The sequence below is a fragment of the Symphodus melops genome, assembly GCF_947650265.1.
Source record: "Symphodus melops genome assembly, chromosome: 7".
Lineage (NCBI taxonomy): Eukaryota > Metazoa > Chordata > Actinopteri > Labriformes > Labridae > Symphodus > Symphodus melops.
In genome coordinates, this window is record NC_136697.1 from 25,014,500 (window position 1) to 25,035,059 (window position 20,560).

The window sequence follows — 20,560 nt, forward strand, 5'->3', positions numbered from 1 at the left end:
GCTGTAAAATATGCACAATAAGAGTGTTTAGTCTCTGATGATACACCTGCACATGAAGAACAACCTGCAGAGCAAATTGTCACCTGTTTGATGAGAACATATTCCTGTTGTACCGTTAAAGTTGTTTTTTCTGATCTTTGTGAGTTTAAGACCTTAATAGTTGAAGGTGAATTGGAGAACAAACTAAATTTTAAACTCTTATGCTTGATATTTTGTTCTTAATCCTTTTGTCAAACACTTTTTTTTTAATATCCAATAAAGCGGCATGTCTTATCTGTTAAATTTCTTCTTTGACGTGTGCTCTCGTGTATCCTCGCTCATCGCTCCTCATATCCTCTATCCTGTCTCCTCGGTCGAGTTTTAAGAGCTCTGGATCGATCCCGAACATGGCAGGTCAGGAACTACTTCCTCGTTCGGGCGAGCAGCGAGGTGACAGCGTTAGAACTGAGATGCACAGACAGACAGCCTCTCATTTTAACACAATAAACAAACACACTCAGGCACGACTTTTCAAACATGCTGTCAGGCTCGTTTCAGCTTCCCCCGTAGGACGTCAGTCTAGACACTTTGTAATAAACATTTGTTCCACTACCTCTTCATTCAGAGGCATTAAGTCATCTTTTAAAGATTCTATGTAGGCCAAGACTCCTCATGGTGGCATGACTTGGTCTTTAGATTCTGACTCTGACTTTTCAAAGAATCGTTGTGTAAATGTGAAGCAGGGTGTCGTGAGGGTCAGTTCATTTTCTTTGTCGTTAAAATGTGTCGTGTCTTACCTGAAGGCGATCGATTTGGCCACCTTCATCCAGACCAAGAAGGACATGGGCTGCAGGGCGACTCAGCTGACGACTCTCGAGGAGGGGGTGAACCCGCAGGGTCCAGACACGCAGCACTTCTGGACCATACTTGGAGGACAGACTGCTTATCAGCGTAAGTCGTGAGCCCTCATTGCACTGAAACCACGAGACGGTTTAAGGGTGATCCTGTATAAAACTGTCTATCTGCATGTCTCACACTGATTGTGTTGATTATTTCTGGGGACTTTTGGATGACTACAGACAGGTGCACTCATACGTTTTTTGTTTTTTTTTGGTTTCTATAGCGACGGGCCCACCAGAGGAGGATGAGCAGTTTGAAAATGCAATTGTGGAAACCAACTGTATCTTCAGGCTGCTGGATGACAAACTGGTTCCTGATGATGACGAGTGGGGGAAGGTCCCTCGCAGCGCTCTGCTGGCGTCCAAAGAGGTCAGGGGGAAGTTCTGTTCAGCCCTCAATACGTTTTCCTTTCATGTTTTTTTTTATCTCGATTCGATAAATATAGTGTTAAACTGTAAACGGGATGTCAGCCGTCTATGTCTGACTAATAGTCGGGCTGGAGACTTCCTTTTAAGGAAGCAAGCTCTCAATATTCAAATCCACAATATTTCAGTCTGAGAGGCTCTGAGCTGCAAGCTGGTTTTAATTTGTTGCTTAGGAACAGCAGGAGCCAAAAAAACTCCTACATCCATCTGTGCACTGCTGCCGCTGCAGACAGAATTAAAGGGGTTCAGGACACTTTGCATATAAATGAAGGAGAGTCGTACATTTCTACTTTTTAATTCCACAAAATACTCGTCGATCTCCTCCTGTGTAGCACTGATTGAGATCTGCCCACTGTAATTTGTGTTTTTTTTATTTTGTTGATGTAATATTTTGTGTCGTTTTACTTTGTTTGTTTCCATCATATTTTCACTTCTTTTGTTGTTATTTACACTTAAATAAAACATCAAGTCATAGACGAGGAGATTTGCTTATCATGCAGAGTTCTTCACAGACGCATTGATCACAAATGAAGCAGCTTGTTGTAAGTTAACAAACAAACACAACAGTACTCACACTTGGCTTCTCCTGGTTTGCATGCTGCAGGTGCTGGTCTTTGACTTTGGCAGTGAGGTGTACGTGTGGCACGGTAAGGAGGTGACTCTGGCCCAGAGGAAAGTCGCCTTCCAGCTCGCCAAACATCTGTGGAACGGGATGTTTGACTACACGTGCTGTGACGTCAACCCGTTGGATCCTGGAGGCTGCAACACGCTCATACCCAGGTAAGGGAAAACAAGCACTCACAGGCTTTTATCTCTTACAGCAACAGGCATTTTCTAGAGGGCTTCACGCTAACTGTGATCTAGACTCGAGATTTCTCCAAGAGGTGCAACACACACAACACGGGATGTAACCTAGGTACTGCTCCAAAGTCTCAGCTGCAGAAAAGCATGGACTATACAGATACAAAGATTTTATTTTTATTTTATATGACCCTGATTTTACAAACACTCACCACTCCTTCACCTCAGATAGTCTTCTGAAGAAGCCACTAATCAGAAAAACGAACTGTCTTTATATCAGAAATCTCTTGATAAAAATGAAAAGACTCAGTTGTTTGTAATTGCACGTGCATTGAGCCGAAGCTATCAGGTGTATTCTCGACAACTGTTCATCTTATTTTTTCATGTGTTTGTTTCATTGACAGGAAGGGCCAGGGCCGTCCTGATTGGGCGATATTCGGCCGGCTGACAGAGCACAATGAGACCATTTTATTTAAAGAGAAGTTCATGGACTGGACTGAAGCAAAGCTGCCATCACCAAAGGAAGTGTGCGAGATCATACCTGAGCAGAAGGTGCAAATCCAACGCTTGATTGAAAAAGACTGATTGTTTTTCAAAGTGAAACCAAATCAAAGAGTCTTCATATGTTTTTCCTCTTTCCCTCCATCTGTGAGTTTATTGGGCTGCGGCTCGCTCGCTCAGTCTCAGTTCATGTTGCCAATAACAGTTGGTTACTCACTGAGGCCAGAACAAGAATTAGAGAGCATATGCTTTTTTTGTGTAGATGCTGGACAAAGTCTGGATGAATGAGCCAACGTTTGACCAGCTGAAATTAAAAAAGGCATTTTTTTTTCTACCTGTTAAACCAGATTAGAGGATTCTTTCATTGTAACTCTGTGGTCTCCTCATTTCTCAGGAGGCCCCGGGGAGAGATTGTCGGCCTTACGACGCCACCCTAATGCTGCCTGTGCTCCAGTCGTCCATCGCCACCATCTTGGACGGTGTAAACGTGGGCCGTGGCCACGGCCCCGTAGAGACGGAGGATCACATGAGACTTCAGGAGATCAACACAGCGTCAGTGGACGTGTGGCACATCCTGGAGTTTGACTACAGCCGCCTGCCGCGCCAGAGCATCGGACAGTTCCACGAGGGAGACGCCTACGTGGTCAAGTGGAAGTACATGGTCAGCACCTCAGGTCAGTTTCTGTCATATTTATGAACTCACACAGGCAGATTACAACCACAATGAAACCCCCCGAAGGATCAGAGCTGCTGCCTTCAAGTACAAACTTAGCATTAGTGCTAATTCCCCCCCATTTAAATAGAAGAGAATAGAATAGAATGCCTTTATTGTCATTATACAAATTGTACAACGAGATTACAAGAAGAAGTATGGGGAAAAAAAAAAAGTGATGTGTGGTAGGACTCATTTACAGTTTGCAGCATGCTAAAAATTAAATGGATGAATTTAAATGGATAAACAGACATCAGATGATGTCATATATGAATGCATGTCTCTGATTCGTTTATTCATTTACACTGCTGCTGAAACGTCATTAGCAGTGATGATTCGTCATCTCCTGTTTGTTGTCAATTTGTCTGAAAAACTACCAAACTCTAAAAAAAAAATCTTTGGCAGTAATCTGAGACACAAAGATGTTTGAGTATGAGATATTTTATGATATTTCATTACATTGACATTAATTGAGGCAAATGAAAAATGCATATCAAACAACAAAGCATTAAATGTCTCGGACCGTGATGAACTGGAAATAAAAAAAAACAGATTTAAATTCTTCTGCAATAAAATGGGCGGCTAAATTAATCGCACGCATCTCGTCTTGTTGTATTATGCAATAAAAAGTGAGAAACAAGCGATTGTTTGAACAAGCGATGCTCTCTCACTTGGCACGTGCACATTTTAGCTTTTGCACGGAGGCGTGGATATGGAGCTCGGTGTTTTCACACCTTTTTATGCAGTCAGAAGAAGCTCCGGCGAGCTCAGACGAACAGGAGCCAAAGACATGGTGAATAAAAGCTCCAAACACAGGTATCGTGTAGAACATGAAGGACAGCAGGTAGACCTTATAAGTGTGAGTGAGAGCCAATATATTCACTCTGAATCTGAGTTGATTTCTATGAAGCGTTCGCACATTGTGAAAGGATGGAAACACGCTGCCTCGTTTCTAAACGGTGCAGAGACGATCGGCTGCAGGGAAACACACTTTTTATTTGTTTAAAAAGTTGTGACACTTCAGTGTTTTTTTTCCCCCTCTTGTGCCGTGTGTGTGTGTGTGTGTGTGTGTGTGAATCCCAGTCGGTCGCAGGCACAACCCCGAGGCGAGGAGCACGGGGCCAGGGAAAGAGAAATGCTGCTACTTCTTCTGGCAGGGTCGCCACTCCACCGTCAGCGAGAAGGGAACGTCAGCGCTGATGACCGTGGAGCTGGACGAGGAAAGAGGAGCGCAGGTACGAGGGAGGAAGCTTTTCAAAAACAACAAACCAAATATGAGCAGAATAAAAAAGGTGTTGATAAGAAGAAAGGTGTTGAGCTCTGCAACGGGACGAGGGGATGAAGGGAAGTCGAGCATTTGAGAGGTCGTTACTTGTGTGTGTTTTTGCAGATTATCTAAAGCTTTTGCGTACCTGTGTGTGTGTGTGTGTGTGTGTGTGTGTGTGTGTGTGTGTGTGTGTGTGTGTGTGTGTGTGTGTTACAGGTCCAGGTGCAGCAGGGGAAAGAGCCTCCGTGTTTCCTGCAGTGCTTCAACGGAGGGATGATCATCCACGCCGGCAAGAGGGAGGAGGAGGAGGAGAACACTCAGAGTAAAAACTCAAATATTCCTTCATGTCGTCGTTCTTAATGACTTTTCACTTTCTTATGAGGATCATCTTTATTCTCTTTGACTGACAATTGAAGTCTTTCTGTATTTTAAAGAGGCTGGCACACACACTCTCACTGATCATTATCGAACGCTCGTTTTGTCTGTAGGCGAGTGGCGTCTGTACTGCGTGAGAGGCGAGGTGCCGGTCGAGGGCCATCTGCTGGAGGTGGCGTGTCACTGCAGCAGCCTGCGCTCCAGAGCCTCCATGATCCTGCTCAACGTCAACAAGGCCATGATCTACCTGTGGCACGGCTGCAAGACGCAGCTGCACACTCGCAGCGTGGGGAACACAGCTGCACTAAAGATCAAAGAACAGTGAGCAGAAATTCAGTCAGACAAACACAAAATGAAAACCTGTTGGATCGGAGTGTTTTTGTGTCGCCATGAAACGAATAGTGAAGTTGTTCTCTTTCCTTGTGATCTGGCTCAGGTGTCCACTGGAGGCGGGTCTGCACAGCAGCAGTAAGGTGACCATCCATGAGTGTGACGAAGGGGTGGAGCCTCCGGGCTTCTGGGAGGCACTGGGGAGAAAAGACAGGAAAGCCTACGACTGCATGCTGCAAGGTAGAGTACAGTCTGAGCTCCTCATCTGTGTCTACTGCAGGAGAATCAGCGGTGCATCTCCTCTCTTCTGTCTCAGTCACAAACACACTCACCTCAGGAAAAGCTTCCTCCATCGTCTTCATGTAGATGAAGTATTTTGAATGTGTTGCAGAACTTTTTAAGCGACAGGTGTCAAGAGTAACCCAAAGAAATCAAGAGATTATGTTTCAGTTCAGCACGACAAAACTCTGCTTTCCAACGATAGTGTGAAATGAATCTGACAAGACAAAGACTTTCCTTTTGAGAAGTTTTTTTTTTTTATTCATTAGTAAAATACATCATGACTTGTGATTCGATCTACAGCTCCGAATGTTGTCGTTTCATTTTGAAGTGATTGTCGACTGAACTTGTAGCTCTGATTCATCCTGCTCTGTTCTGATGGCTCTCACGTTGTCTTTTCAGATCCAGGTAAATTTAACTTCACCCCACGGCTCTTCCAGCTGAGCAGCACATCGGGGGATTTTGTGGCCAACGAGTTCTTCCACCCGTCCCGAGCGGCAGACGTGGTCAGCTCCCTGCCTTTCCTGCAGGAAGACCTCTACAACGCAGCCCAACCCGGTAAGACCTGGACACACTCGCCCTGGATTGAAAATAAGTCTGCGTGTGGTGTGTACTATCACACACTGATCTGATAGCTCCTCTCTCTGGCAGCGTTGTTCCTGGTGGATAACTTCCATGAGGTGTACCTGTGGCAGGGCTGGTGGCCTCAGGACAGCGAGAGCACCGGCTCGGCTCGTATCCGCTGGGACGCAGACCGGAGGTGTGCGATGGAGACCGTGCTGCAGTACTGCAAAGGTGAGGTACACCAACTCAGCTGAAACAGTATTCAACATTATGAAACATTGTGAGAGCTGAATACTGACGAACATAAAATTAAGTTAAAATGGTTCATATTTGAGAACGTGAGAATCTGCAGGTTCCCCCTGTTGAAGTCAAATCTGCTTTTCCTGCTCAGTTTCAACATTTGAATTATTCACTGCTGTGTTATATCTGAAGCTTTATGAAGCTGACGTTCAAACTGACCGCGATGAATGAATTTCTGCTGCAGAGAAGAGCGAGAAGAAGCCCCAGAAGTCGTATCTGATCCACGCCGGTCTGGAGCCGCTCACCTTCACCAACATGTTCCCGAGCTGGGAGCACAGAGAGGACGTGGCTGAGATCACAGAGAGGGTTAGCTGCACACTTTAATTACCTGCTCTTATTTCTGTGTTATTTCACAGTATACACACCTGAAAGCCTGCTGCTGCTCATGTGTAAACCTTCTGCTCGTTGTGCAGGAGGCGGAGGTGTGTAACCAGATCATCCTGGTGGAGGACGTGTTGGCCCGGCTCTGTCAGAACACCTTTCCTCTTGATGAGCTGCGGGCGCGGCCGCTCCCAGACGGGGTGGACCCGCTGCGTCTGGAGATCTACCTGTCAGACCAGGACTTTGAGGTAAGCAGACAGACACCAAAGCTTTCCATGCTGTTCTGATTCAGATTTAAGTGTTGAAGGAAGGATTGTAGTTTCATTCTCCTGATCAGACTTAAAGACGCAGGAACGCCCATCCACACTCACGACCTTTTTTTAAAGACAACACAGAAGAAGATCTTTTTTATTAACCTGAGTGACTCTCAAACCTGATCGTACCGTCCATCCTAACTCCATCCAACTCTCACTTTACAGACAAAGTTGTAGGTGATGTAAGGTAAGAACTCATGTGATTCATCAGCATTCACAGAGTCTCTCTCTCTCTCTCTCTCTCTCTCTCTCTCTCTCTCTCTCTCTCTCTCTCTCTCTCTCTCTCTCGCACGTCAGCACTTTGTTTTTTTTTCCTTCTGTGGTTTTAAAATAACTCGGAGTCTCTCCTGTCTCCTCTCTGTGATGTTGGTTGATGGGGAAGGTTTCATGCTCGGCTGCACAATTACATCCGACGAGTTAAAAGTTACAGGGGAGTCTTCTTTTTTTTTTTTCTTTTTTTTTAAACAGCTGCAGTCAAACACGACTAAGCGATACAGTTTCTATTAACGTAGACCCTTTACTATACTATAAAAAAGAGAAAGATGTGAAAACACAAGGTCAGGGTTGACATTGACAAACACAAACGTACACTCCTGTAATGATGACGATGTCAAATTGTGCAGCTGGTGTTCTTTTTTCCTTCTTCTCCTCTTTCAACGGTTTCTGTTCAACACCTTTCACCACACAGCACTCCTGCTCACGTCTGTGCTGCTGCTGCTGCTACTACTCTGCACTGCACACACACACACACACACACACACACACCCCTTCCACCTGAGAGTCTCTTATGATTCTCCATCAGCTACACTGCAGTCTGACTCACTGTCTGCCTGCAGAGCACAAAATGGAGGCATGCAAACACTGACACGACTAAACTGTCCGTCCAACCTTGAGATGCTTTGCTGAGGTTTTTTTGTTCACATTAACGACGACGCACAGACGATCAGATCGTAATGAACGGAGCATCCGTTTGTGTTAGAACTCAGATTTATCAGGCAGTAAAGTCTGCGGGAATTCACATTCATGGAGTGAACAGTGTTTGTACCTGAAAAGTCCAAAGTGTGCACAGGACATTTTTTTAACAGTGCACGCTGATCCAAAAGTATAAAAATGGTTTCTGATGCTTTACGTGACCAAAGATAGAAACGACACATCAGTCGCTCTCTGTCTGTCCTTTTAAATCTTTTAGAAGTGCTCCTTCGTCGTAACCAAGCACTTTTCTGTTTTTTTACACAGTTTCTGTCTTTTGTTGTGTATTTTTACTTGGGACTTGATTTTGTGCAGTTTTTAATCCTTGCATCATAAAAGGCACCATTGAATACAATGCATTAATATCATGATTATGGATGATAGTGGAAGCAGCATGTCAATGAAAAAGCTGTTCTCTGCAGCAAATCGTACGTTTTTTTTAGACGATCGTTTATCTGGCTTCTTTGATGAGTCGCCCCCTGCTGGAGTATTTATGTAGTACACTTGGCTCCCTGGCGTGGGTCCAAAAACAAACATACAGACATCAAATCTTGAAGTTAGCGATGCTAATTCTTTCAATTAGTCTTTTATAAATTAAGATTTATAAATGATGGTTTCTTGTCTCAGTTTGCTACTTTGCCCACCATCAAAAACCAGAAATGCTGCTAATCAGCATTTCAATAAAGTTTGGCTCCCTGGGTTTACGGTGAGACCCAAAGGTCAGCCCAACAAACAATGGCTCCAACATTAATGTATAGACTCTTATTGGTACGGTAACTATGGAAGACCTTTAAATTCTCCTTTTTATTGAGTCAGTATAACGAGGAGACCATCTCCCATTCTTCTTTCTTTTTTTTTTTAAACCAGTCGAACATTTATTTAAAATGACGTAACAGTTCTACATTTGCATCAGTTGAAAGAGCAAACTTTGACACATAAACTCCCTTTAGCGAACGCATTTCAATCCCAAAACCTTAAGTGACGGAAATTTCTGAAATGTTTGATCCAAATTATCTTAAAAAAAAATAAAAAAAAGTTAAGGTAAATGTTGCCCTGTTTATACTCTTGACTTCAGACATGTTGAAGGCTGATGAGTTTAACAGTCACTGAAATGAAACAGCAGCTAATTCAGTGAAGATAAGAAAAGTATTTGGTGGGTCCTGGTGCTCTCTTTCTCTCCTCCTTACAACAAACCAACGTGTGACTCACGACTGCCTTCCTGTGACCAGTTTTTCACACCAAAAAAACACCAACGCCTCTCTTTGAGATCGTACTTTTACTGAAACAAAGATCCTGTCACATTCCTGTGCGTCCTCGCCTTTCCACTAATAATCTCTTCACTGTGTCTGTGGTTTTTTTTTGTTTTTGCAGAAAGCTTTGGACATGAAGAGAGAGGAATATGAACGTTTACCAGGGTGGAAGCAAGTGAACTTAAAGAAGGCCAAAGGACTGTTTTAAGCAAGTTTTCAATTCAGGATGACGAGTGAAGGGAATAAAAGTGGACTAAGACTGAGACGGAGAAACGGGAAATGTAACATAAACCTGCTTTGGTGGATAATGTGACTATGGATTGAGAAAGAGAAACTCGATGGATGAGACCGGAGATGCCCCTCGCCTTGCTTCTAGTCATGTTTTACCTTTAATCTCTGTCAGTACATTACAATATTAAACTTCAAACGGTGTGAAAGAAGGTCCGAACACCTTCCTTTTACTTTTCTACAAGGTGGTGGTGCGTATGTGGAGTCTCCTCCAAACACTGAAATCATGGACTTGCTTACAAAAATGTGCACACTAGGACGCTTTGTGTCGGAGTGCCATGCTGTGGGTGTGTGTGTGTATGTGTGTGTGTGTGTGTGTGTGTGTGTGTGTGTGTGCGCGGTTGTATATAAAGTTTGTATGTGTGTATGTGTGTAATGTTTATTTGTGTAAGTGTGTGTGTGTGTGTGTGTGTGTGTGTGTGTGTGTAGGTGCGTTTGTAACTTTGTATCTATGTAAAAAAAACAAAAAAAAACATGTCAGATGTGAGGAAAGTGGTTTTCTGTCGACGGTCTCGACGAGTCGTGTCGCTCGACCTCGTTAAACTGCGGACGCCACTTTGACTCACTGACGTGTAAAGAGTTGTAATTTTACAAGTTTTGTTTTCCCCCCAGACAGAGAGACAGCGTCTTTGAGGAACCTGAGTGTATAGTGCCTTGCTTTTTGTGTACAGTTTATATACAGAAAATTCTAGTCTGCATTTTTAAAGACTTTCTTTGTGATATAAGACATAGTGAATTAAATCACAATAACGCTCAACTTAAACCTTGAAGTGTCTTTCGTTATTTTTCATCCACTGCTTCAAAATACATTTCACAGTTTTTCACCTTGAGCTCAATTGTAGTCAAATATTAAAATGCATATCAGAGAATATGCAGATTTTTTCCCCCTTTGCTAAATGAAGAATGCAAGAAAATATGCCCGTGGTGTAAAAGTTAACCTATCACTAGGAGTCAATGAGAAAGCCTCTCAGGTCTGACAGATTCACACTAAATGGGTCAAAGTGTGATAAAACACCGGACTGTTAAAAAACATTTTGAAACTAAAAGTTTTTAAGCTTGACACCAGATTTCATGATGTGGGCATTCGCTCCGTCCAGAACTCTCAGGCTCTTTTAGATCAGGTTGTATTTTAATGATTAGTCTGAATCTGGACAATAACTTGGAATAGAAGATATTAAAGTATTGTAGAAGAGTAAATACTGCAATATTTAAAATATTAGCGGGCCTCTGTTGGTGCACGCTGCATGTACAGAGGCTGCAGTACTCCAAAGGCTCAGGAGGCTTCGAATAAAAGAAAGTGTTTAAAAGAGTTAACTTGATGGGATGTCATAGTCCCTATCCGAGTATTAAGACTGAGACAAATAATCAGCAACTTACCTTTGCTAACAGTGAGGAGTAAAGTAAAATTAAAAGTTTTTAAAAGTATGTATACAATGAGTGTGAAAAGTTTACCAACCCGTCAGGGTACCAGTATTACACACAACTGTAACTCTTATTTCTCATTGTCCAGGAAAAGGTCCGTTCCCTGCTGTGCTGGATCTGGGCACTTTCATGTCTGAGAAAAGAGCCGCTCTGCTGGCCAACAAAGGCTTTGTGGTTCTGACAGTAGCTGTGTACAATGATGACGCTGCAAAGGTCAAACAGATCCATCTGGACCATTTTGAGGAAGCAGTTGATTTCTTAAAACGACATCCGAAGGTATGTTGTTTGAAATGCCCTTTAAAGACCCTTAATCATCAACAAAATGTGGGAGTGTCGACTAAATCTAGATGAATTCATTCAGACAATATTTGAATAGTTTTCTGATGTAAGAGTAGGCTGTATGTAGTTGAAGTAAAATATGACAAGATAAGGTACATTGAATGACTTTGCTTCTTGTTTTCCTGTTTTCCTCAGGTGGGCAGTGAAGGAGTTGGTGTAATATCACAATCAAAGGGAGGAGACATTGCTCTCTCACTTGCTGCTTTTGTGGCGGGTGTTGAAGCAGTAGTGTGGATCAACGGCTGCAGTGCCAATGTCGCCGTTCCTCTTTTCTACAAAAAGCATCAGATCCTCTCTGCGTTATTGTTTGACCCCCGGAAGGCCATTCGCACTGAGTCTGGCGCCTACATTGAAGCCGTCTTACTGCCCCTCAGGCTTTCATGGCCTTCTGGGTAAACCAGTCCTATGGGGGGGTGAGTCCAGGTCCCATGCAACAGCCGAAGTCCACCTGTGGAAGAAGATCCAGGAGTTCTTCAGAGCTAATCTGAGCTGTGACGTTACAGAGACTAGAGCAAAGTTATAAAAAATGACGGTTCACAAACAGATTGGCAAATAATTAAAAAAAAGCAGTTTTTTGTTAATGAATTAAACGGTTTAATGTTTGTTGGTTGAATTATGTATGAAAAGGTCTTGATAGATTACAACATCATGCAGGGGAGGCACACGAAGAGTCTTAACATTTCTTTAATTGTACAATGGGTGTGATGACTGATGCCATGATAGATGAAATGGGAGCCCTGTGGAGTATTTTGTCTTGCTTCAAGTCACACATTTATTGTAAGGGAAAACGTCTTTATTGCAGGTGGATCACTAAATAAAGCCTGGGCTCCTTTCACACTGACTGCTCCTTGTGTTTTGTTGATTGGCTCCATTGTGCAACACCGCAGTCTGCCGCTAGGTGGCGACCAAGGACGCGGAAGCTGTTGGCCAACTGAAGTCACACAAACTAGGACGAAGAAGAAAGTTCTGGAAGCGTTGCAAACTTCATGCATTACACAAAAAGCTCTTCAGTCTGACATTAAAACCTGGAGGAAATCTTCGGAATGGACTCCAAGTGACGACAGCTCATAAATCCAGATTCTGTCAGGACCAAACACTTATAAAGGGGGACAGTAAGTTTATTTTTTTTTATTTAAATTAACGTGTGAAACACTTTAGTTAACACTCGCCAAATGAGAAGACAAGTTTTAAAGCTGTAAAATAAAACTTAAACTACCTGCAGTTTTAATTATGCTTTCAATTCTGCTTGCAATATAATATAATATATATAGGACTGAAAAAAGAGCCTTCCTGACAGCTCTCCTCTACATTGACCTTTAACCTTTTGGCACGTCGTCAAGTATTAAGATACAGTCTACGGCAGTGGTGTCCAACCTTTTTTTCTTGCGGGCCAAAATTGTCGCGTTAGAATCGCTCACGGGCCACAGGGTTTTTTTGTTTGTTTGTTTTTTAAATATTTGAAGGAACTTTTTGTACTTTGACCTCTTCCAAAAATAATGTAAATACACGATAACTAATTGCAGTGGGAAACTGTTGTGTTCTAATTTTTTGGAAAGAATAGTCAGGCTTTTATAGGTCTCCCTCGCTAACATGAAAAAGAAAAAAAGAACGAAATATGCCATCTGACGAGGCCTGGGGCCAAAATCTTCAGAGTCTTCGATTTGAAGTCAAGGGCCACAAAAAATCCACTTGAGGGCCACAAATGGCCCCCGGGCCGCACTTTGGACACCCCTGGTCTACGGTGTCAAGACCCTGAAAAGATGCTGCACAAACAAACAAATAAACAAGGCTTTCACACTGGCTTGGGGGAAATGTTCCCCTTTCCTCAGCCCCTCTTCTGACACAACCTTTCAGAATAAAAGTTTTTATTTTAAAAGATTTACAAATGTAATATAGTAAATTGACAACTTCATCCTTGTGAATTTACAAATGTAATCTTGGTTTAAAATGTTTTCTTTAACGTGCAGGCTAGTCCATGACATGACGGGATGAACACGAAAGAAGAAAGCCAACTCTTAGATCGAGATGATAAATAAAAACATGCAAAGGTGCATCGAGTGGTGTTGGGCTGAGCTGACATAACTTTAAGAAAAACAAAAATAACAGAAAATTTAACAATGGCAATGTTAAGATTCAAATTTGAAATGTGAAACAATAAATCCAACTAATAAGTGTGTTTGCCATTTACCCAGCTCCCCCTTGCTCTTGAGCTCTTTATTTCATTAGTATCATGCAGAACTGGTGCTGATGATACGTTTCCCTTCTTCATGATGCTTTTGAGAAACACGTATTACCTTGTTGTTGAAATATCTTGTCGAATCGAACAGCCTTGCTCTAGTTTTTTGCAGCGGGGACCAGCGGCTTTATCTCTGTCTGATTGTCTTATTCATGTTTCTGTCTTACTTTTTCAGGCTGGAACTCGTAAAGAAAGGATCCTTAGTTTCAGAGATGTCGTCTCAGGTCAGACTGAAGCTGCTGCCGAGCGCCAGGTGTTTGTTTGATGAGCCCGTTCAGGTGAAGGTGGCCGGCCTCCGGTCCAGACAGGTGGTCACCATGAGAGCCAGATCCACTGACGAGAAGGGAGTGGTCTTCAGCTCCTCGGCCACCTACAGAGCTGATGGGAACGGGGAGATCCACCTGGACAGAGAGCCGTCGCTCGGCGGCAGCTACACTGGAGTTGAACCCATGGGTCTGCTGTGGTCCATGAAGGCGGACACTTTGCACAAAAGGTTTCAAAAAACAAAATCAATTAACCCGCATGTGGTGACGTTTTCTGTGCATGAGGAGGAGGAGGAGGGCAGGATGTTAGCAGAGGAGACCAACGAGAGACTTGTGATGGGAGACGGGGTCAGCAGGATCCCTGTTAAAGAGGGGAACATTCGGGGAGTCCTGTTTACTCCCCCAGGTAGGTGTGTGTGGAAGACTGATGTACCGTTGTTCATGAAGAAGGGAGTCTGAAGATTTGCTCTCATACAAAATGTGACGTCAAGTTAGAAAAGACAGCAGTTGTGTTTGTAGGAACCCTTTTCTTCCATTTTTACACTTACTGTGCGTGTTAATTGCTGTCATTTTATGTTTAATTAAAAAGTGTGTTTGAGAAGTTTTCACTGTCTTCTCTGTCCAGGTGAAGGTCCTTTCCCTGCTGTGTTGGATCTGTACACTTTCGGTGGAGGTTTGTCAGAGAAGAGAGCCTCTCTGCTGGCTAACCGAGGATTTGTCGTTCTGACTGTCGCGCTGTACGGCCACGACGACATGCCCAAGAAAATCAAAGAGGTCCATCTGGATTATTTTGAAGAAGCAGTGGAGTTTTTACGAAAACACGACAAGGTGTGGGATTTGAACAGGACGCTGCCAGAAACCTTTTTTTGGGGGGGGGACAAATTTTGTAGTTTGCTTCTGTTTGTCATGCTGGTTTAGATGCTCAGCTTTGTACACTAGTTTTGCTAATCACCATCAGCAGCTAATATTTAGTTTAATTTTCCACAGGTGGGCGGTAAAGGAGTCGGTATCATCTCTCTTTCAAAGAGTGGAGACCTTGCACTTTCAGCAGCTTCGTACCTGTCTGGCGTCGCGGCCACAGTGTGGATCAACGGCTGCTCTGCCAACACCATTTTTCCTCTCTACTATAAGAAGAGCAAACTCCTCCCGCCGCTGCTTTTTGACATGAGCAAGATAATTCCACATGAGTCAGGAGCGTGCATTACAAAGTACGGAGTTCATGATCCCCTGGCAGAGGAGAACAAGGACACCCAGGTCCCCATCGAAAGAGCAAAGGGACGTTTCCTGTTTGTGGTTTCAGAGGACGACTTGAACTGGGACAGTAAGACTTACATGGAAATGATGGCGGAGAGGCTGAACCGTCATGGGAAGGACAACTTTGAGTGCGTGTGTTACCCCGGAGCGGGGCATTACCTGGAGCCGCCGTACGGACCGTACTGCCCGTCTGCCTTTCATGGGGTTGTGGGAAGAGTGGTCCGATGGGGGGGTGAGCCCAGGCCCCACGCAGCAGCAGAAGTCCACATGTGGAAGAAGATCCAGGAGTTCTTCAGAGCTAATCTGAGCGGCGATGCTGCACACACTAAAGCCAAGTTATAGGTGTGGAGATGTTGATTGGAGCGCCACCATCAATCTGAGCCGATATAGAAACAAATGTGCCGCACAATCAAGCATGATAAAATCTTTATGGTTGAATTTTTGGCCACTTAATGTAGCTGCACAGGAGATTCAGATACATACTTGAAGTTATGCATAGTTAGGGGTGCTTCCATGAGTGACAGCTAGGAGGCGCTATCTTTGAGTCACTAACTGAGTCCCTGAGTCAGATATTTTTACTGTGTTTATTTGTCTCATGTCTTAATTAAACCGACAATCAAATCTTTGATCCAACATTTCTGATATTAACGAGTCAACACTAATAAGCTGAATTGTTATTTACACACTAAACGATCCCTGTTAAAGCAATAGTCTTCAGATAAATCAGTGCATATAGGGATTATAATAATGGGGAGCAGGGTTTGTGAGATGGGCTGTAATAAGAGTAAGGATTTGTTCTTATGTGATTTGAAAGCATGATGTAAAGTGTTAAAATGTGGAAATCAATAAACAGTGGATCATGTTTATGTAAGACGTACAGTTCATCTTTTTTCATCTACTGCAAAATGCTCTATTTTAAGTTTCTCCTCCAGACCAGTAGGTGGCGGTAGTGTACCTGAGAGCTATTGACCAAATCATATTATAGAAAAATAAAGAAGAGTTTCCAGTTCACTGCCAAACATGTAAGTCACATTGTCTTCAGCTTTGCACGAAACGAACTCAACCCTGAAGACTCAAAGACACAATTCAGATTCATGTTTTAAACTCGGACACACCAAGATCTAATGCACCAAACTGTCCTGCTGCACTCTGGGAAAAAAGAGTTCACCAGGTGTGACACTGACTGATCACTTCACATCAGCTCACTGAAAGGTAAATTAAATTAAAACATCCAGTCCATTTCAGAGAGGTGTGAACAGAAACTCTTTGAATGAGACAATATGACGTATTATGACGTATTATGACGTGTTTACGTTTGACACAGAAATCTACTGAATCTGAACATGCACTTTATTTTAACGACCTGATTAATGAAGCCAGCAAGTAAGCAGCCCCACACCTGGATCACAGACTGCATGATCACGTGACAAAGACTTCATCCACTCTTCATTGGACATAAGAAGACTTTGGAAATGTCAATGTTAGAATTCAAGTTTGACATATAAATCCAGAATTGAAAAAAACTGAGCTGTGCAAATAAACGAACACGAACTATAAAAGTTTTAACATCATAGATTAAACAAAATAATCGAAACAACATGAGGAGATGCTTTTAAGTGCTTGTTACTACTTTCTGTCCAAACTCTGCAGAGCACAGTCCTTCACAGGGTTAACAGAGAGAAAAAACATGTGAAGCATTCAGCTTGTTAACCTTTGACTGCCTGGTTATTCACCGTCAGTAAACACAGGCTCTGAAGATATAAATGACGCTATTGATTGATTGATTTCACATACGGGAATAAAGGAACAGAAATAAAACTTAAACGCACGTGTTGGTTTGGTAAAAGACTTTTCTGTTCTAATGGAGGACGAAAAACACTCAGTGAAAGGACAACAAAACCCATCAGACATCACACATTGTGCAGGCAGTTAATATAAAGAAACAAGCAGAAAACCTGACAAACACTAAAGAACTGACGGGCTCTGATTGAGACGGTTAATTCAAATAAATATAGCCAAAGAAGCGTCTCTATTTTATTTTGTACAAAGTCAACATCATAGATGGATCAATTCAGTTTAAATATTCTTTCCATAAGGTCTCCATGAGGATCATTACATGAAGACAAGATGGCCTCCCAAGTCAGGTTGAAGCTGCTGCCGAGCGCCAGGTGTTTGTTTGATGAGCCCGCTCAGGTGAAGGTGTCCGGCCTCAGGTCCAGACAGGTGGTCACCATGAGAGCCAGATCCACTGACGAGAGGGGGATGGTCTTCAGCTCCTCGGCCACCTACAGAGCTGATGGAAACGGGGAGATCCACCTGGACAGAGAGCCGTCGCTCAGCGGCAGCTACACTGGAGTTGAACCCATGGGTCTGCTGTGGTCCATGAAGGCGGACACTTTGCACAAAAGGTTTCAAAAGAACAATTCACTGAATCCTCACGTGGTGAAGTTTTCCGTTGAGGAGGAGGAGGAGGGCAGGATGTTAGCAGAGGAGACCAACGAGAGACTTGTGATGGGAGACGGGGTCAGCAGGATCCCAGTCAAAGAGGGGAACATTCGGGGAGTCCTGTTTACTCCCCCAGGTATGTCTCCGTCTGTGTCAGGCTTTAATTTGAAAAGTGAAATATTGGCTTTTTATTATAACCTTTTATAGTCAAATATATCATGCACTCAGTGAACACATGCAGAGTTTTATACTTCCACTATTCCAATCAGAGCGGCTGTGTTTTCTTCTTTGTCCAGGTGAAGGTCCTTTCCCCGCTGTGTTGGATCTGTACACTTTCGGTGGAGGTTTGTCAGAGAAGAGAGCCTCTCTGCTGGCTAATAAAGGGTTTGTGGTTCTGACCGTCGCGCTGTACGGCCACGACGACATGCCCAAAGACATTCAACAGATTCATCTGGATTACTTTGAAGAAGCCATTGAGTTCTTGAGAAAACACAACAAGGTGATATGTGCCTATGTGTAATTTTTCAAACAAACTAACACTGTCGATGTATTAATCTGAAGTTGTGGTTTAAATAGTCCGCTGCATGCCCAAATGAGTTTTTCTTTTAAAACAGCTAATTGTTTGTGTGTTCTTCCACAGGCGGGCGGTAAAGGAATTGGTATCATCTCTCTTTCAAAAAGTGGAGACCTTGCACTTTCAGCAGCTACGTACCTCTCTGGTGTTGAGGCTACAGTGTGGATCAATGGCCACTCTGCAAATACAATTTTCCCTCTCTACTATAAGAAGAGCCTTCTTCACCCTGCATTACTGTTTGATACACGCAGGATTATCCCGTCTGAATCAGGGGCCGGCATCGGCAAGTACGCCATGAATAATCCTCTACTGGAGGAGAACAAAGCTTCTCTGATTCCCATTGAAAGAGCAACGGGACGTTTCCTCTTTCTCACTTCAGAAGAAGACATGAACTGGGACAGCAAGTCTTGTATGGACATGATGGTGGAGAGACTGAAGCATCATGGGAAAGAGAACTTTGAGAGCATTTGTTACCCTGGAGCGGGGCATTACCTGGAGCCGCCTTATGGTCCGTACTGCCCCTCCAGTTTTCATGGGCTTTGGGGTCAACGTATCAAATGGGGCGGTGAGTCCAGGTCCCATTCTGCAGCTGAGGTCCACATGTGGACTAAGGTCCAGGAGTTCTTCAGGACTCACCTGAGCTGCAATGAGTAGATAAATAACAAGGCCTAAGCTTCAAGTTAAATGAAAATATGGAGACGGCGTACCAAGCCAATGATTTAACTTTGGATTGATCATTAAACATGTCATGAATGGAAAAGTAAATGATCACAGCCTAATGCAAGTTGTATCATCTCTACACACACAGGTAAGGGTTAAAAAAAAGGGGCGCACGGCCCATTTTTACAATATTTATTTAAGATTAAAATATGAAATGTACAAGCCCAAACTTGAAAAAGAAATATTCTTAAAGGCTGAATAATGGAAATCAGAAACCCAAAATATTAATAACTAGATAACTAATAAAGTCAGACATCACAAGGTGTGTACGTCTCTATAATAAAAATAAATCTGAACTTTTCTGTCTCTCTTCTTTTTCTCCCACACCCTTCAGCTCAATCCCGTCACTTACCTTGCTGCAGCCACTAGATGGCGACACATTTTTCTGTAAACAAGCTTGTCTGCCAGTGACAGGGACACAATACAGGGACACAATACAGGGACACAATACAGGGACAGTAGAAAAAAAAAAAAAGTCCACTTGGAATAAGAACATTGGTTTTGTTGAAACTGTGCCTACTTTATTTAGACATCAGGTTGGGCAAGTAAGTCAACGATTTGTGCGTTTTAATATTAAAACCTGAAGGTTCAAGGATGTTACAAAAGGACATTAATATACCCAAATGTTTTTGTTCTATCACTGTGCATCACATGCATGTCAATCTTCTCATTTCTACCTGTAGATGCACTTGTGATAACACCTGGTTCTTTTACTAAATATACAAAGTGCAAAGTAGGCGGAGCTTGTCAGCAGCGTCTGTTCTGCTCTCCACGGCGAGCTGGTCACCTCAAAGACAACGAAGGCCAAACACAATGTAGGACAACTGGAAGGAAATGAGGGGAGGGGAATAAAACATGAATTGTAGGCAACTATCTGCTCTTGATCTTTCTATCTGGCTCTGTCCTTATAGATGAGAGACAACAGGTTATTGGTCCTCGCAGGCTCCTGTCATGTTCTGCTTCCTGTTGTTTATTAAACAGCGTTGTTAAAAAGCTCCTTCTCTACCTTTCTGTGTTTTTTGTATCTGACAACCCTCTGCTTCCCAAACCAAGTCACTGCATTTGATAAACAACATGAAGAAGCACATAAAGAACTGATCAACATTAATGCAGATACAACTTGAACAGGTGGAAAAGGGTTGATAGAATATGGTAAGAATCAAGAGATTGTATATCACTAAAAATTGTAAATATTCATCTTCTGTGTTGTAATGACTGTTTCACGGGGGGGAAAAATGTATCCATCATTGTACATTTTTTCACTGAACTAGTTTTTGTCCATGGGTGAACTAAAGGATCTGGGCAAACATTAAGAATAAAATGGAACACACACACACACACACACACATACATATAATAATACCAATTCTCATGTGACTTAAAGTAGCAAAGTCAGACAATCATGACTCAGTTTCATGAAGGATAGTTTCAGGGGACTGTCTTCTCATTACTCTGTAACAAACAATGTGAGTTCAGCCAACATACATCTTTATCTTCAATGCTGTGCATACATCGTGCATTGCTTTTTCTCCTTGCAGACAACTCTTTCTACAGCGAGGAACAGGGAGCTCCAACGGGTCTGATTGGGTCGCAGGAACTGCAATTTGCATTCACGTTCCACTGTTTCACTGTACCTGCTGGTTTTATTCCACAGAGCATTGCATTTTGCAAAAGCAGACCAAGGCAGCCTCTTGTATGTTTCACTGCCAGCTCCTGCAGCAGTGGCGTCAAC

At 43.0% G+C, this 20,560-nt stretch overlaps 2 protein-coding genes across 10 annotated transcripts in view; both read left to right on the forward strand.

Moving 5' to 3' along the window:
- Positions 1-10,332, forward strand: part of LOC306826349 (supervillin-like) — a 49,599-nt gene extending 39,267 nt beyond the window's left edge. For 8 of the 9 annotated variants that reach the window (XM_079347605.1, XM_079347599.1, XM_079347603.1 and 5 more), the window contains 14 exons: positions 783-930; positions 1,103-1,248; positions 1,909-2,084; positions 2,510-2,657; positions 3,001-3,280; positions 4,402-4,553; positions 4,802-4,907; positions 5,074-5,281; positions 5,397-5,530; positions 5,972-6,127; positions 6,221-6,364; positions 6,618-6,739; positions 6,847-7,002; positions 9,409-10,332. In XM_079347605.1, coding sequence (XP_079203731.1) covers positions 783-930; positions 1,103-1,248; positions 1,909-2,084; positions 2,510-2,657; positions 3,001-3,280; positions 4,402-4,553; positions 4,802-4,907; positions 5,074-5,281; positions 5,397-5,530; positions 5,972-6,127; positions 6,221-6,364; positions 6,618-6,739; positions 6,847-7,002; positions 9,409-9,495 — 2,163 coding nt within the window. In that variant the 3' untranslated portion in view covers positions 9,496-10,332. Of the gene's footprint in view, positions 1-782; positions 931-1,102; positions 1,249-1,908; positions 2,085-2,509; positions 2,658-3,000; positions 3,281-4,401; positions 4,554-4,801; positions 4,908-5,073; positions 5,282-5,396; positions 5,531-5,971; positions 6,128-6,220; positions 6,365-6,617; positions 6,740-6,846; positions 7,003-7,233; positions 7,256-9,408 lie in introns of all 9 variants that reach the window. The other variant, XM_079347602.1, reaches the window with a different exon arrangement.
- Positions 10,333-11,919: 1,587 nt separating this feature from the next.
- On the forward strand, positions 11,920-19,124 carry LOC306827215 (uncharacterized protein). The gene is made up of 8 exons (XM_079348885.1): positions 11,920-12,448; positions 13,748-14,241; positions 14,461-14,663; positions 14,823-15,428; positions 16,022-16,025; positions 17,197-17,670; positions 17,831-18,033; positions 18,175-19,124. The coding sequence occupies exons 2-8, from the start codon at positions 13,785-13,787 to the stop codon at positions 18,760-18,762; spliced, it is 2,535 nt and encodes an 844-aa protein (XP_079205011.1). The 5' UTR covers positions 11,920-12,448; positions 13,748-13,784; the 3' UTR covers positions 18,763-19,124.
- Positions 19,125-20,560: the final 1,436 nt, after the last annotated feature.

Bases quoted from the DNA above. Each gene is read 5' to 3' on its own strand.
- LOC306827215 (XM_079348885.1), top strand. From the start codon at position 13,785: ATGTCGTCTCAGGTCAGACTGAAGCTGCTGCCGAGCGCCAGGTGTTTG. The intron at 14,664-14,822 runs GTGTGGGATTTG...AATTTTCCACAG, and splicing joins TTTTACGAAAACACGACAAG to GTGGGCGGTAAAGGAGTCGG. The intron at 18,034-18,174 runs GTGATATGTGCC...GTTCTTCCACAG, and splicing joins TCTTGAGAAAACACAACAAG to GCGGGCGGTAAAGGAATTGG.